Consider the following 22,568-nt stretch of genomic DNA (forward strand, 5'->3'; position numbering starts at 1 on the left):
ACTTTGTTAATCAAAGTTGAAAGTATATTAATGAACGATTTAGAAATAAAGTAAATATAAATGGCTATAAAAGAATTGTATTTTGCAATTTATTACTAAAATAAAAAATAAGGAAGTTAAATTATACACCCTGTAGGTCCATACGTTTAAAATAAAACGATCCACAATTTAAAAAAGGTCTTAAAACTAAGGTGGTTCCGCCGTAATTTCTTCCAAATTTGATCACAAATATTTTTTAAATAAGACTCTTGAACTTCAAGTCAAACTTAACAGAGCTGTCCTCCAGCCGCCATTGTAGGCCCCAAATGCAATACCGTTAATTGCAATGAGTCTAAACAAAAAAAAAAGACAGATTTGACAGAAACTGTCAAATACCACTCCATGAAGGTTTAAAATTACAAAACTATAGTTTAAAAGCAATACAATCAGTGTAAATCATATTATAATGCATTTTATAGTTTCGTGAGTTGCTTTTGGTAGTTTTGACGTGTAACTGACCATTCTGGATATATTTCTATTTGTCACAATGCTGGTAAATGTCAAATAAAACTTCATAAGGCTTTTAAAATATAAAAAATTGAGAGTACAATCAGTACAAATCATATTTAAGGCTTGTTTATTGGACACGACTGTCATACAAATGTTTTGAACAGATTTTAATCTGTAACAAACGTGTTAACTATCAAAATTTGATTCATAAAGCTATTAAACTAAAACAACCACTTGAAAAGCGTTTAAATTAGTGTTAAACTATGTTAAATGTACCTTATAGCTTTCTTAAGTGTGTAACTGTATTGCTGCGCTTCTTAATGGAAACTTCAAATTCAGTTCAATCAACTTCTAGTATTAAATAACACTTATTGGACTTTCTTTACGCTCTTTCAAGTGGCTAAAACAGACTTTAAAGGGCTACAAATGGATATACTGAATTTTATTTGTGCCTGTCAAAATTACACACTACAGACTTACAGTTATTTAACTTTTTCATTATAGGCACTACGTAAAGTGGTTAAAAATGAATTTCAGAAGCTACAAATTGGTATATGAAATGACCCATTTAACTGTTAAGGCCCAGTTGTACAACCTCTGAACCTGGTTTAGTACAGAAACGTCACTAGAAAATTTAACTACCAGTCGCAGTTTAACTAAACCGATCTTTGAACTGTAATGGTACAACTGGGCCTAAAACTATCAAATTCAGACTTTTGTTATAACATTTTTTTATTGAATTAAAAAAAGGATTACACGTTTTAATCATTTAAGGTAATTTTTGAATTTTAAAGAATTACAAAGACTGAGTAATTATCAGTACGGCTGCTCTTAAGCTTATTTTTGTAAAACCAACTTTCTTTTACTAACTGATATTTGTTGAATAATTTAAAAAAATGTTTGTGGTTAACAACGATAAGTTAAAAGACGTTTTCTTCTACTTTTCATAAAGCATTTTCTGCACCAAACAATGAAGCAGAAGGGTTGAAAAAAAACGGAGGATAAGAAAACACGACACGCTACAACATCGCACGATGTTACCCTGAAAAGACCCGGTTATCAGAAGTTTTTGCCCGTTGTTGTGCCATGTCGGGCCCCTCTAACGATAATTATTTATTCTGACATGCTTTAAGCGTAATTAATTGCCGGCAGCAAAAAGTTTTAAGGCAAAAATTTGTCTTGAAGCGACATTTTGTTCGCCCCGTTGTTTTGCGACTACTTTGCTTTTGAATGAGACGCTTCCGGAGGGATTGATGACTTTATACCGGTGCCGGAGTTTTGTTCGTCTTTTAATAAAGACTTTTTGTCCCGAAAGCTTGGAAGATATATATCATTCGAGTGGAAACTTCTAAGCTCGTCGCCTTACATATGGAAAACTCTTTCGAATCATAAATTTATTGGTTTTACCTTGTTATACAGGTAAAAAGGAGGAAAACTTTTATGAAAGGAGATAAGTTTTCGGCGTCGTTTCGGCTTAGTATTCTTGCCATGCAAACTCTGCAAAATGAATTTCAGGAAGCGTCCAAACTACCTCTGATATTTCCCCTGGAATTTTTCTTCTTTAACTTTGTGAGAAACTTTATTTAATACTTCTTTCAATTAATATTCGGACTTTTGTTATATTTGAAGTACACTAACATAAAACGATTTCGTATGTTATTAAAATTCAGTTCTACGGAAATACAGAAGTTGGAAAAACCGGGACAACCCCTTTAGAAATAAAGCGTCTTATATTTCCCCTTCTGCTTTTCAACAGACTTTAATTGCGACCGCAGAACCTGACTGGCCCTTTTTCGAGTGGCCCGATAATGAGCTCCCGACCCCGTTAAAACAAATATAATTACCTTAATTAATGACGACTTTGCAGCTACGCGGATTATATTACTTTTTTGCGGGTCTTAATGTCCCGCGCCATTAGTCAGGACCGGCATAAGGCCGGGCACCGTACCAAAACAATTTGTTTTGCCGCCGCGTCTGATTATAAACGAAACAGCAATTTAAACACTAACGCGTTATCTGAGGCCCATTATCATGATATACGGCCTAGGCGGCTCTTTGTACCATTTGTAGTAATTTTCAGTTGATGGTCAGTCACATTTTACTGTGTGTGCAGTTTTAATTATTTTACTCGATACATAACGATTACGTTAATCACTACTTCAATTGTTGTTTTTCCACAGACTAGAACGAAGTTTAAGGAAACCCTGATGATTAACCGTACTGACTAAGAAAACATTCCGCAATGGGGTCATCAACCAATTTTTTTTTATTTTGTTAATCGATAGCGCTTCAAAAAATATTTAACACGTATTTTTTGTTTTCGGCTTTAGAAGCATTTAAACCTAAGAAAAATGACAATTAAATTTTTTTTTAGTTGTTTCACCCTATACAGGGTGGTCCAGTTTCAAATGTCAATAATTCACCAATCCATAGCCAATTAAAAAATAAGTTGACATGCATTATGTCATTTTCCTGAAAAATGCTTCCTAAGGAAAATACAGTCCTTCAAATTTCTGTTTAAAAAATCGTTTTTTTTTTGTCGTAACTGTCAGACCGTTGGAGCAATTTTGATCAAATTTGGAACAAGCACTTATGAAATTATTAGTCATTATGAATGACGTTTACCAAAATTCTCCAGTAGCGTAGATAGAGGAAGATGGTTTTCATGTTTTTGCCTAATTTTCTAGGTCTCTAGAGATTTTTCAAAAATTACAGTTTCTTTTTTGTTCCTGATGGAAAAGAAATTATCTCTTATAAAATTCTGATTTGCAACTTCGTTTACGAGACAATTCAGTTATTACGTTCAAAGAACCAAAACTAACCCAACTCAACTTAAAAATTGTCTTGGAAACGGAAAATTCACTAAAGAAGCTTAAAAAATTTCGTTGTAGCCAGTTTTTATAGTTTCCAGGCAAACTGAAAGACTAGTTTTGAAAATTGACTTAGAAAAGATAAAAATTGATTTCTAAAGCTGAAAAATTGTGTTTATAACCAGTTTTCATGCAAATCGAGAGACTTTAATATAGAAAATTGACTTGAAAACATAAAATACTACTTTTTCTATAATTTTTGACTACAAATTCATACATTTAAACCTTCAAAATTGACTTGAACACCAAAAAGTGACTCTGAAGCAATGAAAAGCGACATCAGAAGCTTTTAAGCATTTGAAGAAAATTTTCATAATTTGAAGACAAATTTCAATATTATGAAGTCTTGAAAACAAACTTTTCCCGATCTTTACTTTGCTTTTCATTTTCTTAGAATTCTGGACTATTTTTGGTGCTTCAAAACTGCTTTCATCTTGGAAAATCGAGTTTCATCTTCACCAAGTTATTGACATAGCAAACTTAAAAAACAATTTTTACATTCTTCATAGACTTAAAATGGCATTCCAAGCTTTGTCACAGTTAAATCGACTTTTAGACACCTCAGTGCTAAAAATTCGAGTATTTCCTAAAAATCTAGACTGTTTTTAGTGCTTTAAGGCTGTTTTCAGTGCCTCAAATCGAGTTTCAAGACTATCTTTGCAAAGTTTTTGATTCATCAGGCCTAAAAGCCAATTTGTACACTGTCCATAGTCTTAAAAATGTTATTTCAAGCTTCTTCTCTGTTAAATTGACTTCTACACTCATAGGTGCAATAAATTGTAACATCTCTAAAAAATTCAGGCTGTTTTTAGTGATTTTTAAGACTGAAAAATCGAGTTTGACTATTTCCAAAAGTCAAGTTTCTTCAGTAATAAAAGTAAAAAATTTACCAAATGCTACAATTTTGATTTTGGTACCAAATAGTCCTAAAATTATTAGATATTATTAGTTAGATCACCTTTAGGTCACACACCAGAAATTATTCTAACAACAAATTTATCCGGAGGTAAAAGTACCGGTCCTAAGCATAATACAAATATGAATAACTCTCTCTTTCTTTTTACAAAATTATAAAATCAAAATCTGTAAGGGTCCCTCTAAAACTCACAATTTGCTCCACTGACACAAAAATTGGACATACTGACAAAGAGGCTCCACTTATTGGTAAAATGTCTGCAAAAGTTCAGTCAGGTCATCTGTGAACATTTCATGCAATATAAAAATATCAAAAACATAACAAATTTAACGCCCTGTATTTCAAAAATGTGGACAATGATGGTCATGCAGTTTTAAGTCATCATTTAGATATATTATTTTTGGATTTGCGACGAATTTAATTAACTAAAATATCAATGGGACCTTTACAAAAAAAAATGTTGAATTCAAAATACGTTTCGAGTCCAAATCGTAATGATCTAAATTTAGCAGTAACAAGGAAAAAGATTTTCGCAGTCACAAAGCTTCGATATTTTGTGTGGAAAATAATCCTGGCCAAATTAACGGTACTTCCTCGTTTGCCCTACGGCGTCGACCCAAAAATTAAATCCCTTTTTGCTGCCCCTAACAAGCATCCCCCGAATTTGTTGCTCAGACGATTTACGCGATCCAGGTAAACGACTTTTTCGCATTCGAAAAGACAACAATGCAGGAAGCTCTTTTAATCTGAATTTATTCTCGGCGCTTCTAGAAAGCAACGCGAATTAAAAATAGCGAGTTAATTAAACCGACTAAAGTCTTCAAAATATTTGGAGGGGGATTTTGAAGAAGTTTGGGCACGTCCTCCGCATTTTTTACTGCAACCTTCACCTCCATTATGAGAATCTATAAATTCTCCCCGAAATCATAAATCTCACCCTGGAAGTGATCCATAAATTTTAATTTGCAGTAAAACGACTCTCTAGCAGTCAGATTCATGTAAAAGTAGAACCTTTATTGAGCTAAATGAACTTGAAAACAATTTTTTTTGCATTTCCATAGGTGGATTACACTATAGGGAAAAGTTGCCTCGTTACTGCTCCGATTTTCCTATTAACTGTGTGTAGCTTTACAAACTTCTGTTCATTAAGCTATTTGGAAATTACATCAGGCAATTGGCTTAGAGGTGGTTTACTTCGTTGAAATGAATTCAGGATACTTGGAAATTGGGATATGCCTGAAATCCTGATAATCCAGTGGCGTGGCGCAACCCTTTATTTTGTTCCAAAAACTACCGTCAACCTTTTTATTAATCCCCATTACGCTTATACTGGGTTTTTTCAGGATAACCAAACAAACCAATATATTAATTAAGTAATAAAAAACAAGATTTGCTTTATGGGATACGACACTGAATTAACACTGCACATGTAAATGAGGGAAATTTAAATTCCGCTTCAGCTAGTCGGATTGGAATAAGTAAGCAATATGGAAATAAAGCGCAGAAACATTGCAGACTGGCTGCACTGCACTGAAACGCCATTACATATTTAGATTTTGTTAGTAGAATATCATTTCCGGACTAACTGAATATTTAGGCAAAACAATCCTGATTTGCTTTCCTATTTTGCCTTCTTTTTCCCCAACGATAAAGGCAATTTCACTTTGGCAGTTGCCAGATCGAGCGTTGGAAAAAGTTTAATTTTTACGTCTAGCAAGCCTTAAAAATTTAAATTTTTGCTAAACTTTGCAAGCAGGCTGAAGACGAGTATTCCAGAAAAGCGAGCATTAGTAGAAATTACTAATAATGCTGTTTCAGCCAATAACAATACAAACATGCAAACATGGAAGATAGTTGGGCTAAAAGTTTAAGTTGCACCATGTTTTACTTTAAGACATTATTTTTACTTTAGTTTTTGGCTTTAATAACAATTTTTGGTTTTTTTATTGATCATTTCACGAGCATTTCAAAAACTATACTAGTGCAAGGTTATTTAGTAATAAAAAACAAAGTTAGTAAACGAAAAAATTAATTAAGAAGACAGTGAAGTTTGAGAAAAAATTTAAAAGAATTATTCACGATCATTCACTGGATACAACCCCCTTTTTTTGGCTTGAAAAAAACTAAAATAACCATTTGATGTAGTTTGTGTAGAAAAAATAATAATTTAAAAATTACTACCCAAATACAATTAATTTTTTTATCAGAGACAAAGTTTGTCAAAGATATAGTAAAAGTTTCCTAACAGCGAATATTTGGAAAAATTATCAAAACTAATTTATTTTTCGTTAAAATATATGCAACTAACAATCCTGTTAATAAATTATGACAACAAACTTGTCAATTAACTTCCAACAAACTTGCAACCAAATCAGAATCTCAATTAATGCGCTTTTCCACTCTGTTGTTATTAATTATTCTTAAATTGCAAAGTGGTATAAAGTGACGCTCTCAATTTTACTTTTAATAACTCGTATTAGAGTATATCGCTAAATAATGTAGCAAATTAATTAGTATTAGCTGTTCTCTCTATACAGGGTGTCTAAAAAGTCTGGAATATTGCAAATATCTCGAAAACTGCTGATTTTATTTTTCTCAAAATTTGCGTCTTGTTATAGTAAATAACAGCGCATGACGTGAGGGTGAAATGAGGTTCGCAAGTATACAGGGTCAGTCACAAAGTATACCAACTTTCTTAATTCAAACCTAACACACTGTATATTACTTCAGATTTTAAGAGTACTTATAAAGGCCAATTCAACGATATACGATTTTTATTTTTTTTTTTATTTTTTTTTTGTACCTGCCTATAACAATGATAGGTGTAACAATGACAGCTAACGTCAATATAATGTTAAATTAATTGGCAAATTTTCCTATTACTTAAAATGGTGTTTTTGAGTGAGAAGGATACTTAAGATGTCAGTCTTTTCCTTCTTGTTTCCGTCTTCTTGAAAATTTGCCAATTAATTTAACATTATATTGACGTTAGCTGTCATTGTTACACCTATCATTGTTATAGGCAGGTACAAAAAAAAAATCAAAAAAAAAAAAAATCCAAAAAAAAAAAAAAAAAAAAAATCAAAAAAAAATAAATATCGTATATCGTTGAATTGGCCTTTATAAGTACTCTTAAAATCTGAAGTAATATACAGTGTGTTAGGTTTGAATTAAGAAAGTTGGTATACTTTGTGACTGACCCTGTATACTTGCGAACCTCATTTCACCCTCACGTCATGCGCTGTTATTTACTTTAACAAGACGCAAATTTTGAGAAAAATAAAATCAGCAGTTTTCGAGATATTTGCAATATTCCAGACTTTTTAGACACCCTGTATATCTCCTATATTAATTAACCGTCTAATTCATCCTGCTTTGCGCCGAAACAAATTCACGTCTAGCTAAATGGTCTGATTAATTTATCTATAAATGTTGGCCCTATTCCGGCATCGCAAGCAATTACTAGCGCCACGTCAAACGAGTCAGAAATTATTTAATATAAATACAGCTCAGCAACGAAACTATAAATTGCCCGCCAATGTAATGCTGCTGAGATTTAAATAAATGTGTATCAGATATGTCCGAGTTATGGTTTAGTCCGAATCTTTGTTTACGTGTATGTTTTATGGACTGAACTCATTAACAAGTATCAAATCGAGTTAGATGCATGGCGGCAAATCTATTTGGCGAAACATTGCGTTTAATTATTGTTCACGTTCGAATTGCGACCGCGATAACTTTAAGGGTGAGGTGAGGGGGGTGCTTAGTAATTACTTTTCAACTAATTAAGGGATCTGGTTGTTTTGTCGTGTGTGCGGGCGCTGAGGCTATTAAACTGTTACCAACACACACTTTAGGCTAGGAAGTTTAATAGCTGTCTCGAGTCGCGATTATGCAACGTTCATTCGGCGTGTTTAGGTTGGCATCCCTGCGGATATTTGGCGAAATGACCCTTTCGGGTCTGTTTGCCAGTTATGTAATTGCCTTTTGTTTCAATCCTGAATGTCCTAACAAAAGAGCATTAATAATATCTAACATAGATTTGTGAAACAGCTGGAAAATGCACTTTCTCAGAAACGAGAATAATTTATTACCTCGTTCGAGTGTATATGTGTGTGTGCTATTAATGCCATATTGTTAACGACTTAATACTGGGTAATGACTACGTATGCATAAGACCGTAAAGGAAATTGAGCAAATTCGTTGCACAATAATTACCACCACGTTGTGGAAGAAATATTTGCTTTGGAATAGTCATGTAATTGTAGGTCATAAAATTATTTTGTTACTATAGTGTAATAGGATACTTTTTCAGGCTTTATGTAAAAAGAAGCCTTTTTTACTTTTTTCCCCACTTTTCATAAAACCGAAAAAGATATTTGACTTTGCCAACTGGAAAAATGTTTCTCAGACTATTCTGTAAAACCTTCTCCTTTTGAGATTCCAATCGATAAAAAATATGTTTCAATACATGTACCGGGTGTTCAACTAAGAATGCGAGGTACTGTATTTGGGAAACTATCCATCGTAGAGGCCTGCAGCAAAAAAAATATAACTGAAAGAAGAAATACATCTAAAGTAATTTTTTAAACAATATTGCAACATTTGCAGATTAATTAAAATTGATATAGGAAGACATAGTTGCCTTGTGGCTATTTTTTTCAATTCGTTAATACATTTGCACTTCAATAGATTGAGAAGACAATAGTAAACTTCTCTGAAAAAGTCACAAATTGAGACTTTCTTGTGAGGCTCTTTTCAAAGACTTTTCTAAGTATTTCTACTTAACCTATATGATATAATAGTTCACATCACATATTGTAACAATTCTAATTACATTTGTTGTATAATGGAAAAAATAGGTCGAGTCGAAACCTTCGTGTAGTTAAGACGTGCCTATATAGTGATCGGAAAGCAAAACAATTTTTTGTCACTTTAATCGCAAAATACTGCAAAGGAATTCGAAAAATTTGTAAACACTTTGTTGGTTCTACATTAATATACAGGGTTCCTTTAAAAAGAAGGATGCACCCTGGGGGCTCCCAGGAGTCCGAGTCGTCGGACTATGGCTCCCAGGACGGTGGTTTTATTAAGCCAGCGTCTAAAAAACGTGGTCGGAAACCAAAAAATCCAGTCCCTACTCCCACAACACCAACTCAGGACACCAAAAGAATTGCGCTTGGAGAACATTTATCTAATATGACCAAAACTCCTACAACAATACAACCACCAACTACAAGAGCTCCACACAATAAACATCCGGTATTCAGCCACACCTTCATTGTTAATGCTGCACCAACAACTACCCGGGTTCAACTCGCATTAAAGTGGGAAGAACTGAAGCCCAACAACAAGGACATCATAATTAAACAGGAAAGCTTTTTCCTGATCAAAACGAACGACGAAGACAAATCAACTCAGATTCTACATCATCTCCAACAAGACAATCTAATCACGACATTTAAACTACAGAAAACTGACAACCTAACAACATTTCAACATCAAAAAACCAACCGTAATATCACACCATCCTACTCTGTGGTGGCTACTGGGGTAGACCTAGATATTACAGACGACATGTTCTTAAAACATCTGGACAACTTGGGTCTGAAAGTCAGATTCTGCAAACGTATAATCTCTAGGGAGAGAAACAGCCCAACTCTGATGATGCGACTCATAACTGGCGACCTCACTACCTATGAGAAGCTGATGAATGACCGCTCGGTACACTTTCTTGGACGCGTGTTTAGAGTGGTAGAAAGTAAACCACCAGCCCCGATTCCTGCTCCGTGCAGCAGGTGCAACTCCTTTGAACACCGGACGGAGAACTGCAGGACGCCGGTCAAGTGCACCAAATGCTTTGGGCCGCATGCGACCGGTTCTTGTAAGTCCCCACTACCCCCCAAATGTGCTGCCTGCCAATCTGACGATCATGCTGCATGGAGCATGAAGTGTCCAAAGAGGCCGACCACACCCATCAACGGTATACCCAACGTCAAAATTAAGTGTCTTAATAAGCGGACAGTCGAGGTGTCAGATGTACTTTCTAAAGAGAGTAGAATTCATCAGCCAGTAACCACACACGATCTCATTATCAACAAATACAAACATGAACTAAACAAACCCACTAATGTAAATCGTGAAGAACTGTTGAAAAAATTGCGCAAACGGTTTGTGGAAGATTATGACATCGACACCTCGGTTGTCTTCTTTGGCAATCACATGTATATACTTATGTTTGATATGCTCCTCCCTTCCAAAAATTCCCCGACAGAACCCCAAGACCAACTCAGACAAACAATTACGAACATAGAACATTCAATCTAAAACTACTTTACGTCAACATTAACGGACTGAACCACAAGAAACATTTAATCTACAATTACATTGAACGTAACGAAACTGACTGCTGCATGTTTGTAGAAACCAAAACAAAACTGGAACAATCACCAACATACAGAGACTGGCAATTCATATGTAAACATGGAAATACTGCAAACAATGCCAGAGGGGGGGCTACTGTATTACTCAAACCTATACTAAAATTAGGCAAGTCAAATCCTCCTTCACTTAATAACCCACTAAACGACTGCCTCCACTTTACTATACCGTACCTGGACGACAAAATCCATATATTCCTAGTTTACATTCATCCGCACTCAGACATTGAACAAAACATACTGACTAAGGCATGTCTTTACAAATATGCTATAATCATTGGCGACTTAAACTTAAACAGAAACAAAAAAATACAGTTAAACAGATTTTTAGACAACTCAGACTTTATCAAAAAACAAACCCCGCCAACATTTCTGATGCCAGCAAATCAAGACTCGACACCAGACGTATTATTACACACAGAAAACCTGACAAATATTATAAAAAATATTGATTTGACAAATGAGCTTGGTTCCGATCATCTGGCCATAACTTTTGACATTGACATCCAACCAATACAACCCTTACTTAATACAAAAAAACACACAAAAAAGTTTGACTTAAACAAAACAGACATAGAAAAAGTGCAACGACAAATACATGACTACATTCAATCACGGACAATAACACCATCTATAGAAGACTTACAGAAACAACTGACATTGGCAATAGAAAAATTTTCTCCACAAGTAAAAAACACCTTTTACCAACATATCCTGCCAAAATTTATACTAAGACTGATCAAACGCAAACGAGAACTGTACAGACTTTACATACAAACGCAAGACAATGAATTAAAGAGAAAACTTAACGAACTGAACAGGAACGTAAAAACCTTAATAGACCAATACAGACAAGACAAATGGTTGGAGGCCTGCCAGGAAATCGAACATGACAACGGAAAAACATATTGGCAGAAAATAAAAAAACTGTCACGTTACAAAAAAAACAATCCACTTGGTATAATTAATGAAAATGGCTCAGAACAACACACAGACCAAGACAAAGCTGATGCATTTGCTAGACATTTTCAGAGGGCTTTTCAAACGTCTACCAATCCCAACTTCGACGACCAAAACTGGACTTTAGTGAATGACTGGTACGACAACTACTTTGACGATCGAGTAGATTACAATATTCCACTAATCTCCGACAACGAGTATGACGAAGCACTTGCTCACTTAAAAAACACTGCACCTGGCATAGACAAAGTGAAAAGCAAACTACTAAAAAGCTTAACTCCTGAAACCCACAAACTCATACTAGACTCACTTAACGACTGCATCAAATCCAACACAATTCCGGATACATGGAAAACTGGTATAATAATACCTATTCCAAAACCTGGACTTGACAACACACAAACACAAAATTACAGACCCATCACACTACTTCCAGTACTTAGTAAACTGCTTGAACTTATTATTAAAAATAGACTTCAAGAACAGATCGGACATCATATACCACCATACCAATTTGGTTTTAAACCAAAGCACTCGACTATACACCCACTTTTCATCTTAACCAACAACATACAAACAACACACCTCAACAACAATAAATCGGCTTGTTTATTCATGGACATAAACAAAGCTTTTGACAGTGTTTGGCATAAGGGACTACTCTACAAACTACATAGACTTAGCACACCAAAATACCTACTTTACACTGTCAGAAACTTACTGGAAGACAGACAACTGCACGTTCGAATAGACAACACACTCTCCTTTTCCTTCAGCCTTGAGCAGGGATTACCGCAAGGTTCACCTCTCTCACCTTTACTCTATAATCTGTACTGCCATGACATATACCACCATAACAAGCAAGACAAAAATCAAATTGACAAAACAGCATACATGTTACAATACGCAGACGACACAGCACTTATTGTTCATGACAAAACTACGACAAAAGCAGTTTTAAAACTACAATCATTTACTGACGACATCATGACATGGTTCTACAGATGGAGACTAACGCCCAACGCAACTAAAAACCAGCTTTTATTACTGAACCATCAAATAAAAAACGACTCACCAAACATAACCGCAGACGGACACACAACTGATCCCAAACAAGACGTAAAATACTTAGGGATAACACTGGACCAAAAACTAAAATTCACAAAACACCTTAAAAATGTCCGGACTGAAATTATTAAAAGAACAAAACACTTTAGGTCACTAACATACAAAAACAAAGGCATCAGTACCAAAACGGCAACTCAAATATACAAATCCATCTGTAGACCGGTCCTGGACTACGGACACTTACTTAGAGCAAACGCTACGGACAAGACTAAAAAATATACACAAATTACTGAACAAATTGCTCTAAGACTAATAACAAAAATACGACATCCTGCAAACCCACTACACAACCCATCCAACCAACTTCTCTACGAACGTACGAACATGACTAAAATAACTGACAGACTCATACAACTACAAACCAAGTGGAAAAATAACCCAAACAACTGGACAATTGTAAATCCACTATGCATAACAAGGTCTGTCTTGTTCTAGACAATCCCGTTACCTATTCCCCGCTCTCACCCTATTAGAACATTTTAATTGAAACTATTTTTTTTTTCTTTTCTTTAGATAATTAGAAATAAGATAACCTGTACATATAAAAAAAAACATGTATACATAGGCAGAAAGACCGTAACGGTCGATAGCCGTTTTTTCTTTTGAAAAATAAAGATTGTTTATATATATATACAGGGTGTCTAAAAAGTCTGGAATATTGCAAATATCTCGAAAACTGCTGATTTTATTTTTCTCAAAATTTGCGTCTTGTTAAAGTAAATAACAGCGCATGACGTGAGGGTGAAATGAGGTTCGCAAGTATACAGGGTCAGTCACAAAGTATACCAACATTCTTAATTCAAACCTAACACACTGTATATTACTTCAGATTTTAAGAGTACTTATAAAGGCCAATTCAACGATATACGATTTTTTTTTTTTGATTTTTTTGTTTTTTTTTTTTTGATTTTTTTTTTTTTATTTTTTTTTTTTGTACCTGCCTATAACAATGATAGGTGTAACAATGACAGCTAACGTCAATATAATGTTAAATTAATTGGCAAATTTTCCTATTACTTAAAATGGTGTTTTTGAGTGAGAAGGATACTTAAGATGTCAGTCTTTTCCTTCTCACTCAAAAACACCATTTTAAGTAATAGGAAAATTTGCCAATTAATTTAACATTATATTGACGTTAGCTGTCATTGTTACACCTATCATTGTTATAGGCAGGTACAAAAAAAAAATCAAAAAAAAAAAAAAATAATAAAAATCGTATATCGTTGAATTGGCCTTTATAAGTACTCTTAAAATCTGAAGTAATATACAGTGTGTTAGGTTTGAATTAAGAAAGTTGGTATACTTTGTGACTGACCCTGTATACTTGCGAACCTCATTTCACCCTCACGTCATGCGCTGTTATTTACTATAACAAGACGCAAATTTTGAGAAAAATAAAATCAGCAGTTTTCGAGATATTTGCAATATTCCAGACTTTTTAGACACCCTGTATATGGAAAAAATAATTAAATATATAGCTTAAGAGAATTAAATCATGTTTTTGCAGAACACATATTCAAATGAAAAAGAAACAAAAAAAAAACCGTAGGATAATCCGATTTTAAAAAGCAATTTCTGGGTAGAATTAAAATCACAATGTCAAGCTGGAAACGTTTTAATTCGTTTTCCGTTCAACATTTTTAAGCAAATATATTTTATCGTCAGGACGGTAAACAACGGAATTAGGCTGCAAATTCTCTCAAAAAGGACTTCCTAATAAATTTAATCGTCGACTTGTTAATGTTGCAATAAACTGGAAAAATACGACGAAATAATTAAAACCAAGCTAAAAAGTTTTACGTGCTTTTTTTGTCGCTTGCATTCTCGTTCTGGAAAAAGAGATGTAAACGTGCATTCTTCCCACTTTAAACTTTAAAGAAGTAAAACATTCATATTTTCTTTCATAGGGTTGGCCAATGTATCTGAAAACTGGTGAATGGTAAAAATAGCACTGATTTTCATCCCGGAACGTGTATGGACTACTTACGTTTGCTTTAACCAAACCGGAAAGGGAAAATCGGCCCTTCTAAGTGAATATTTTACGAGTTTACCTGTTGTTGAACCGAGTTATATTTACACTAGAATATAAGGGACTGACGTATATCGAAAATGCCATTTCTACGTTAATAATGGATTGTATAGGGATGCGATTTGGTTTAGAGTAGTTTTACTTGACTTTCAGTTAGTTATTTTCAGCATACTGAAAATATAACATGTTATGATTGAAACAGAGATAAAAAGGCAGTAATTGGTAATATTCATATAATTGACTGGGTAAAATAATATTAAACTCAATAATATACGACAGATTCCTCACTAAAAGTATCAGAATCTTGGAACAACAATGCTGTAGAATATAATAATACACATATTAATGCAGAAATAATAATCCAAAAGTCAGGAACTCCAAAATTTTAATTACGATTAGTTGCAGTAGTTGAGGAAGTGAATAATTAGCTACGTTGGGTACATCAAAATGAGGTTGGCTTACGTTGCAAGCTTAGGTTGATAATTAATTTTGAATAATTTAAGATTTAAACTTCACAAACTTAAAACTTACGAGTTTTGATTAAATAAGAGACGGTCAAGCTTATGTGTGAGGGTTTTGTTTTCAAGTAATCAATATTAAATAATTATTTAATTTACTTCTATTTCACCAACATTTCTAAGAAAATATACGTCAGTAAAACCAAAATTTATGAAAAACACAATGAGAGATCAAATTAATGGTAATGTATGCTAAAACAGAATTAGTATGTAGGAATGGAAATTTTTTGACTTTGAGACATATTCTAACCTAAAGAGGGATGATTTTATTCATGAAAAAGTTTAGCTGTAAAATTCAGAATAATAAACAATGGATGAAGTTTTCTTTGGCTGTCGTTACCGCACTGGTCCGAATTGGTGTATAGTTCGCAAAACGATGGAAAAGAAATTGGAGATATACAGGGTGGTCCAGTTTTAAATGTCAATAATTCACCATTCGATAGCCCATCAAAAAATAAGTTAACATACATGTCATTTTCCTGAAAAATGCTTCCCAAGGAAAATATACAGTCCATAAAAGTTTTGTTTAAAAAATCGGTTACTTGTCATAACTGTCAGACCACTGGAGCAATATTTTAATCAAATTTATAACAAATATATGTGCAATTAATACTCATTATGTGATGTTAATGAAGTTTGTCGAAACTGTCCAGTGGTGTAAATACAGAAATATGGCTTTCATATTTCTGCTTCATTCTCTACGTCACTGTATATTTTTCAAAAATATTTTTTTGATTTGTTCAATTTACAAAATAAGTATCTCTTATAAAATCCTGATTTGAAACTTTGTTTACGAGATAATTGAGTTAATACGTTCAAAACAAACCCAACCCAACTTAAAAGTTTTCTTGAATACAGTGAAAATTCACTTAAGAAGCTTAAAAAACGTCTTTGGACATAGTTTTCATAGTTTCCAAACAAATTGAAAGACTTTAGTTTTGAAAATTTACTTAGAAACGGTGAAAATTGACTTGAGAGGCTTAAAAATTGTCTTTGTAACCAGTTTTCAGACAAATTGAAAGACTTTAGCTTTGGCAATTGACTTGGAAACTATGAAAATTTACTTGAGAGGCTTAAAAACTTTGTCTTTGTAGTCGGTCGTTATAGTTTTCAGATAAGTTGAAAAACTTTAGTAGCAAAAATTGACTTGTAGCTATGAAAAACTACTTTATCTAGAATTTTTGACTACAAATTCACACATTTCAACTTTAAAAATTGACTTGGACACCAAAAAGTGACTCTGAACCAATAAAAAGTGACATAAAAAGCTTAAAATTTGCACTTAAAGTAAGTTTTCATAATTTGAAAATACATTTCAATATTTTAGTCTTGAAAATAGTCTTAAATACAGAATATTGACATTAGATTCATGAAAATTGACTTGAAGACTAACTTTTCAAGTTTTTTTACTTTGATTTTCATTTTCATAGAACTCTGGACTATTTTTAGGGCTTTAAAGCTTTACCAAGTTTTTGACATAGCAGACTTAAAAAACTATTTTAACATTTTCCATAGGCTTAAACATGCCATTTCACGCTTTGTCAGTATTAAATTGACTTCTAGACGCTTCACTGTGATTAAAGACTGAAAAATCGAATTTTAAACTATTTTTTATAGTAAAAGTTAAGTTTCAGACTCTTCATTGATGAAAGTAAACAATTTTGGCATTAAATGTTAGTCTTGAACGCTAATTTTTAGAATTAAATTAGTCCGGAAATTCGGACTGTTGCCAGTGTTTAACTGAATAAAAAAAAAGTTTGAATTGAATGATCAGTTTTACACTACCTATAGTCAAAAAAATTGAACGCCAGTAAACATTAGTCCAAAAATCCTGTTTTTTGACTATTGAATATTTAGTGTCAAAAATTAACTCGTAAATCTCACAGATGACCATATTTGAATACTTTTGAACCATTTTAAAGTAAAAAACACAATAACCGAACTAGACATTTTTGTCAATTTTGAATAACATCACAGACAAGCTAATATATAACATTGGAGGTTTGTGTCTTCCTTAGGAAGCGTTCTTCAGGAAAATGACATAATGCATGTCAACTTATTTTTTGATGGGCTATCGATTGGTGAATTATTGACATTTAAAACTGGACCACCCTGTAGAGTAAGACCGATAAACAGGGAATGAAGGAAAAACCACATAAAGTTTCACATTTTATCACAACAAAAAGTGACTAAGGTTTCACGAATTAGCCCGAATTTGACTCTAAGTTGAAAGTGGGGCAACTTTTAAGTTTTAGTTTAGTGTAAATTTTAAGTATAGCATGTCACATATAAACACGTAGAAAATTAATTTGACATTAATACAAGTTTAGTTTAATTGTTAATTTGGAGGTATAAACCGGGCATAAGATACTCTGGTTAAAAAAAAACTAGCGGTATATAAAAAACAACATTATAAATATGCAAAATTTACAAGTCCCTGTGCTATTCGCACAACCGACCTTCATTAACCTTTAATAAAGTTGTTAAAATTAAAACGGGTCCAGTCACACAGTCCCAGAATCCGCACAGTGCAGCTAATCAAGTCCTCGTCCTAACCGGTGCTGTTTTAAAATCATATTCTTCCAGCTTCTTGATGACGTCCCTTGATGGATGGAAGCAATTTAAACAGAACGGGTTACGGTTAATCCTCATTTGACGGGCGCAAATAAAATATGGCGAGCCGAGAAAAGACCGGTTTCACCGTTTCAACTGGAAAATGGACAGTTTCATAGTCGGTTTTATAATCTTTAAATTAAATTTGGAAATAATTAGAATTTTAAATTAGGATCGATGCGACCCGCGTTTCCAGCTTTGATATTGTCTATTGTGCGGGAATTTACTAAATCGGCGTTAATTTATTCACCACCTTTGTGGTTTTTTAGGGTAATTTCATAAACAGTAATTAAATGAAAAACATAAAGCACACTCTTGCGCTTAGGGTTTAATGCCGCTTCACATTATGATAAAGAACGCTTTCAGGTGTCTCCTTAAAAACTTTACAAGACCCTTATTTCCCGAAATAACCTCATTATACCTGCGAGCAAAGTGTCTAAAGAGGTTTCGTTTCACCCCGAAATCTAGTTTCTATGAAAATTCATGCAAATTAAACGCTCTTACAAACAGAGCCATCTGCATGGCAAAGCGAAATTAATTTTTATATTAATAAAATAGAATCGGGGTGTATGGGCGCCACCTGAGCCCTTTTTTGGAGTTTACGATCGTCGTTTACCTTAACTGGGTTGTGTTTGGAAACCTCAACATGAATAATTAATAGTTGACAACTTTAAAATGCATTTGAAAAGCTTAATTCACTTTGTGGAAACACGTTAATATACATACGTTGAATTATTAAAGAAGTTTCAAAGCACTCAAAGACGCTTTTTACTCTTTGACGCTGTTCGATCAAGAATTTTCTGAAGTTAATGGAGGGAAGCGTCGCTGCAATTTTGTTTGTCTCCCTTTTGTAATTATTGAGGACTCAAGCGGACTAATCAGACAATGCAGATGTTACGTGCTGGAAAAGATAAACAAGAACGGACGTGCTTTTCCTACTAGTTGACAGAATGAAAACCCTAGTATTTGCATTATTGAGAGTACTTTGTTAGAGATCGTAGGAAATGCTTCATTAAAATTGCTGTAATAAACTTATTGTTCTTCTGGGACAATCTCATATAAGCAAAACCGTGAAAACGCTTGTAAATTAGATTTTACGGCACTTGGCAGCCGTTGTTAATTAGTCCAAAACTCGATTACCGATCTTGGTTTTCGCCGCCTCGACTCTGCTCATCTCGAGGTAAAGTTTCCCGTTGTTTATTCCACAACTATCCAACTTTTGCCCTGATGCCAACTAAGCAAGCTTTTCTCCCAGAGTGACTTTATTTGCCATCTTGCATAATATTGTCTAATTAATAAACTCCAGTAAAACCTTGACATACCAAATCTACTTTCCTGCAAGAATATTTGATATTGTTACGATACGACTTTTGTTCATGTTGTGGTGCTCCGTATATTTTTACGAAAGAGAGACATACAGTGTAACAAAAGTTTGCAAATTTTTTTGGCAAATTTTTCAATTTCATAATAATAAAGCTACAGGGACTTGTCCAAAATGTCGAAATGTTGTATCTGACAGTTACAACGATAGCGGCTTCCTGTTTCACATCTCAAAAACAAATGATGATGAAATTTTTCTTCTTTTTTTGTACTTTACGTAAAAAAGTGTCGTTACAATGTCTGAATTTGAAAACTGACTTTGGATTAGTGAGGAAACTCTAAAATGCAATCTCTGATGTTTTCCTAATTTTCTGGAAAATGGTAAAAGGTAATTTACTTTGCTAACCAGGAATAAGCTTCTCATAAAATCCTCTAAAACTTTCTCCATTACTATGGAACACACTGTATTTCATGGTTTGGAGGGTGAGAAAGAAAGTCATTTTTGTTAATCTTCTGGTAACCATAAACAAGCCAGGACTACACAAACATGAACAGCATTTAATATTCATGACTAGACTCCGGATTAAAAAGCACTAAAGTCGTGAAAAAAAGCTGCTCTAGAAGCATACGGTAGCTTTTAGACTGCCTTGAAATTTTGTGAGAGCTTCTAGACTAGTTAAAGATTATTTGGAAGGCTTTAGACATATTTTTCAGTTTCTGTAGTGTTTTAAAACCTTTTTAGACTACTTTAGAAGCATTTGAAAGGTATTTGGGCAGTTTAAAGAGCCTTGAAGGTGTTGGACTGCCTTTAATACATTTTAAACCTTGTATTAGACGGTTTCAGAAACTTTTGGAAGCTGTTAAACTGCTTTAGAAGCATACGGAAGCTTTTGAGAGTTTCTAGATAAATTGAAAAGCATTTGGAAGCTTTTAGACTGTTCTAGGCTGCTTTGTAAGCGTTGCAATGCATTTTAGAGGTTTTATAAAGTTTTGGAATGTTTTTACATTTTTTTAGACTACTTCAGAAGTATTTGGAATTTTTTTGGTCAGTTATATAAAAGGGTTAGGTTAGGTTAGGTTAAATTTGTAAATTGATACTTCATTTGCAACATGTTTTTGTCGTTTCAAATATCTCAATATAGCAATTTTTGTCAAATCAGTTATTAGTTGAGTTTATTTTTAAAAAATTGATTGAGAAGCTTGTTTTGAAAAAAACTAGTTAAACCATATAAAAAGAGCAGTAAATAAGCACAAAAAACTAAAATAAGCACAAAACGAAGAAAAAAGCAAAAATATCGTCAACAAAATCTGTCAAATGACGCGTTTTTGCATAAATCATTCACATTAGATGTCAAAGGTTGGTTGCTTTTATTATTTACAAAAAGCAAAATTTCTAGAAATCCGGACTCTATTCATCACATTTGAGAGTATACGGATTATTGAAGCATAAGCGGATATGTTATGATGAGTGGAAGAAGAAAAATACTAATTAACAGCGAAACTGATCATAGAAGAATAATCACCTAATCATTCTACCAATAATCGATGTATTTAAATAAAAATTGGTTGAAAAAGCCATCAGCATTGCTACAAAAAGTAACCTGCTAGTCCTGCTACTAGTGCTACTCTTCTTCACCCTTGACTTTTTTAAAACCAGTCAGTTTAAACACGGAAAAGCTCAATCTGTTGTATACTTAAAACCTGAATTTTAATTCCACCTAAATTACTTCACATTTTCCATTGGTAATCAACGTTCCCGCTTGTTGCAAGCATAAATCCGATTTAAACTGGGATTAAATGTACAAAAAGCAATTTAGAATTTTTCAAATGCGTTCCTAGGCGTTCCGACACCACGGTCATAGAACCAGATCATATCTAAATAAAAAGCGGGATTTTCAGCTAAAACTAGTAGCCGTTTAATTTATGAAACTGCACTAATACGGCTTTAGATCGCCTCCCTCCCACTCCACAATACTTAAACGATTTATGACAGTTTAAAATAATCAAACCGGGGCTAATCCGACGGGCATAAATTCGGTCCTAATCCACTTTCGAAAGTATTTTTCATTATCTTTTATGAAGTCGCGGCCGCCAGTCCGTTAATATGAAATATGGAGATTTCCGACAGGATTAGGGCTCAGTTTCTTCTATCTCGCTCGCGCTTTGTCGTCATTGCATGGGAACAAGTAATCCGGATTAGTGTTAGTTTTTCGGTTATCAGATAAAACTCCTGGTTAGTTAACTAGTTAATTTATTAACTGGAGTAGTCAGAGCTGAGCTTTAGATCCCGGCTTTTTTTGGTTGGTTAATTAAAAAGAAAGAGGACTTTTGCGTGCGTGGGTATTTCAATAATTCACTGGCAAATTTTCCAGTAGAATTGATTTAAAATAATTTTTAAACAATGGACCTAATTTAAATATTTCCATTAATTTTCGCGAATATTCGAACATCGGACCGGGTGGATATTAACTCGCAGTTTCACCAGCATAATGCTAGCTGGAATTAGTTTTGTTTTTGATGCGATATTAAAATTTAAAATTTATGTTTTCTGTACACAAACACCCCCTGGATAAATTTCGCTAAATTAATTTTAAAACATTCCTCTAGAGCAGTTGAAATCCTTGAACCGGAATTTGTTGTTTTAATTAACTATACAACAAGGTGTGTTAAAAAAAGTAGAAATTCTCACAACAATAATTATTGTTACAATAATTATCCGGAGTGTTAGAAATAAATCAACCAATCAGGGTAAACAAAGGCAGGCCGCCAGGTAATTATAAAATAAATAACTAACGTTAAGGACATAAAAAACTGGTAAATACTGGAATAATTTACTAAGTAGCCGTGTTTGAATAAAATGAAAATGATAACCTAATACGACCCACGCGATAGAACGATTATTATACGTAGCCGTAATGTTTTGCATAATGCAATTAAGGTGAACGCGAAATTTTAGTTGTTAATTGTGGAAAATTGAATTTTATTGGACGTTTTGATAAAGGTGAAGAGTTGTCAACGATAGACCACACGCCAAAACAAGTTTTTCGATACTTTTAAAATTAAAAATTTAATTTAATTTACTTTAAACTCTTTATTGTTAGTTCATAGAAATACAGGTTTTCATTTTTGGTTGCAGTTTTTTTGACATAATTCATCGGCATACAGGGTGATCCAAAAAAAGTTATAATCAAAATACCGTATTATTCAATTGTAGCAACTATAAGTATAATAGAAAAATGTGATTTTGCAAAAATTTCTATGCTTACACAAGGTTGGACTTAGGAG

At 33.5% G+C, this 22,568-nt stretch overlaps 2 protein-coding genes across 3 annotated transcripts in view; both read left to right on the forward strand.

Annotated features, from left to right (window-relative positions):
- Positions 1 to 22,568, forward strand: part of side-IV (sidestep IV transmembrane protein) — a 149,287-nt gene that overhangs the window by 22,240 nt on the left and 104,479 nt on the right. The window lies entirely within an intron of this gene.
- Positions 9,153 to 13,659, forward strand: LOC145725022 (uncharacterized). The gene has a single exon (XM_081973540.1). The coding sequence runs from the start codon at positions 9,301 to 9,303 to the stop codon at positions 10,600 to 10,602; it is 1,302 nt and encodes a 433-aa protein (XP_081829666.1). The 5' UTR covers positions 9,153 to 9,300; the 3' UTR covers positions 10,603 to 13,659.

Source organism: Ips typographus, linkage group LG2 (genome assembly GCF_016097725.1).
Source record: "Ips typographus isolate SLU linkage group LG2, UJ_Ityp_2.0, whole genome shotgun sequence".
Classification (NCBI taxonomy): Eukaryota; Metazoa; Arthropoda; class Insecta; order Coleoptera; family Curculionidae; genus Ips; species Ips typographus.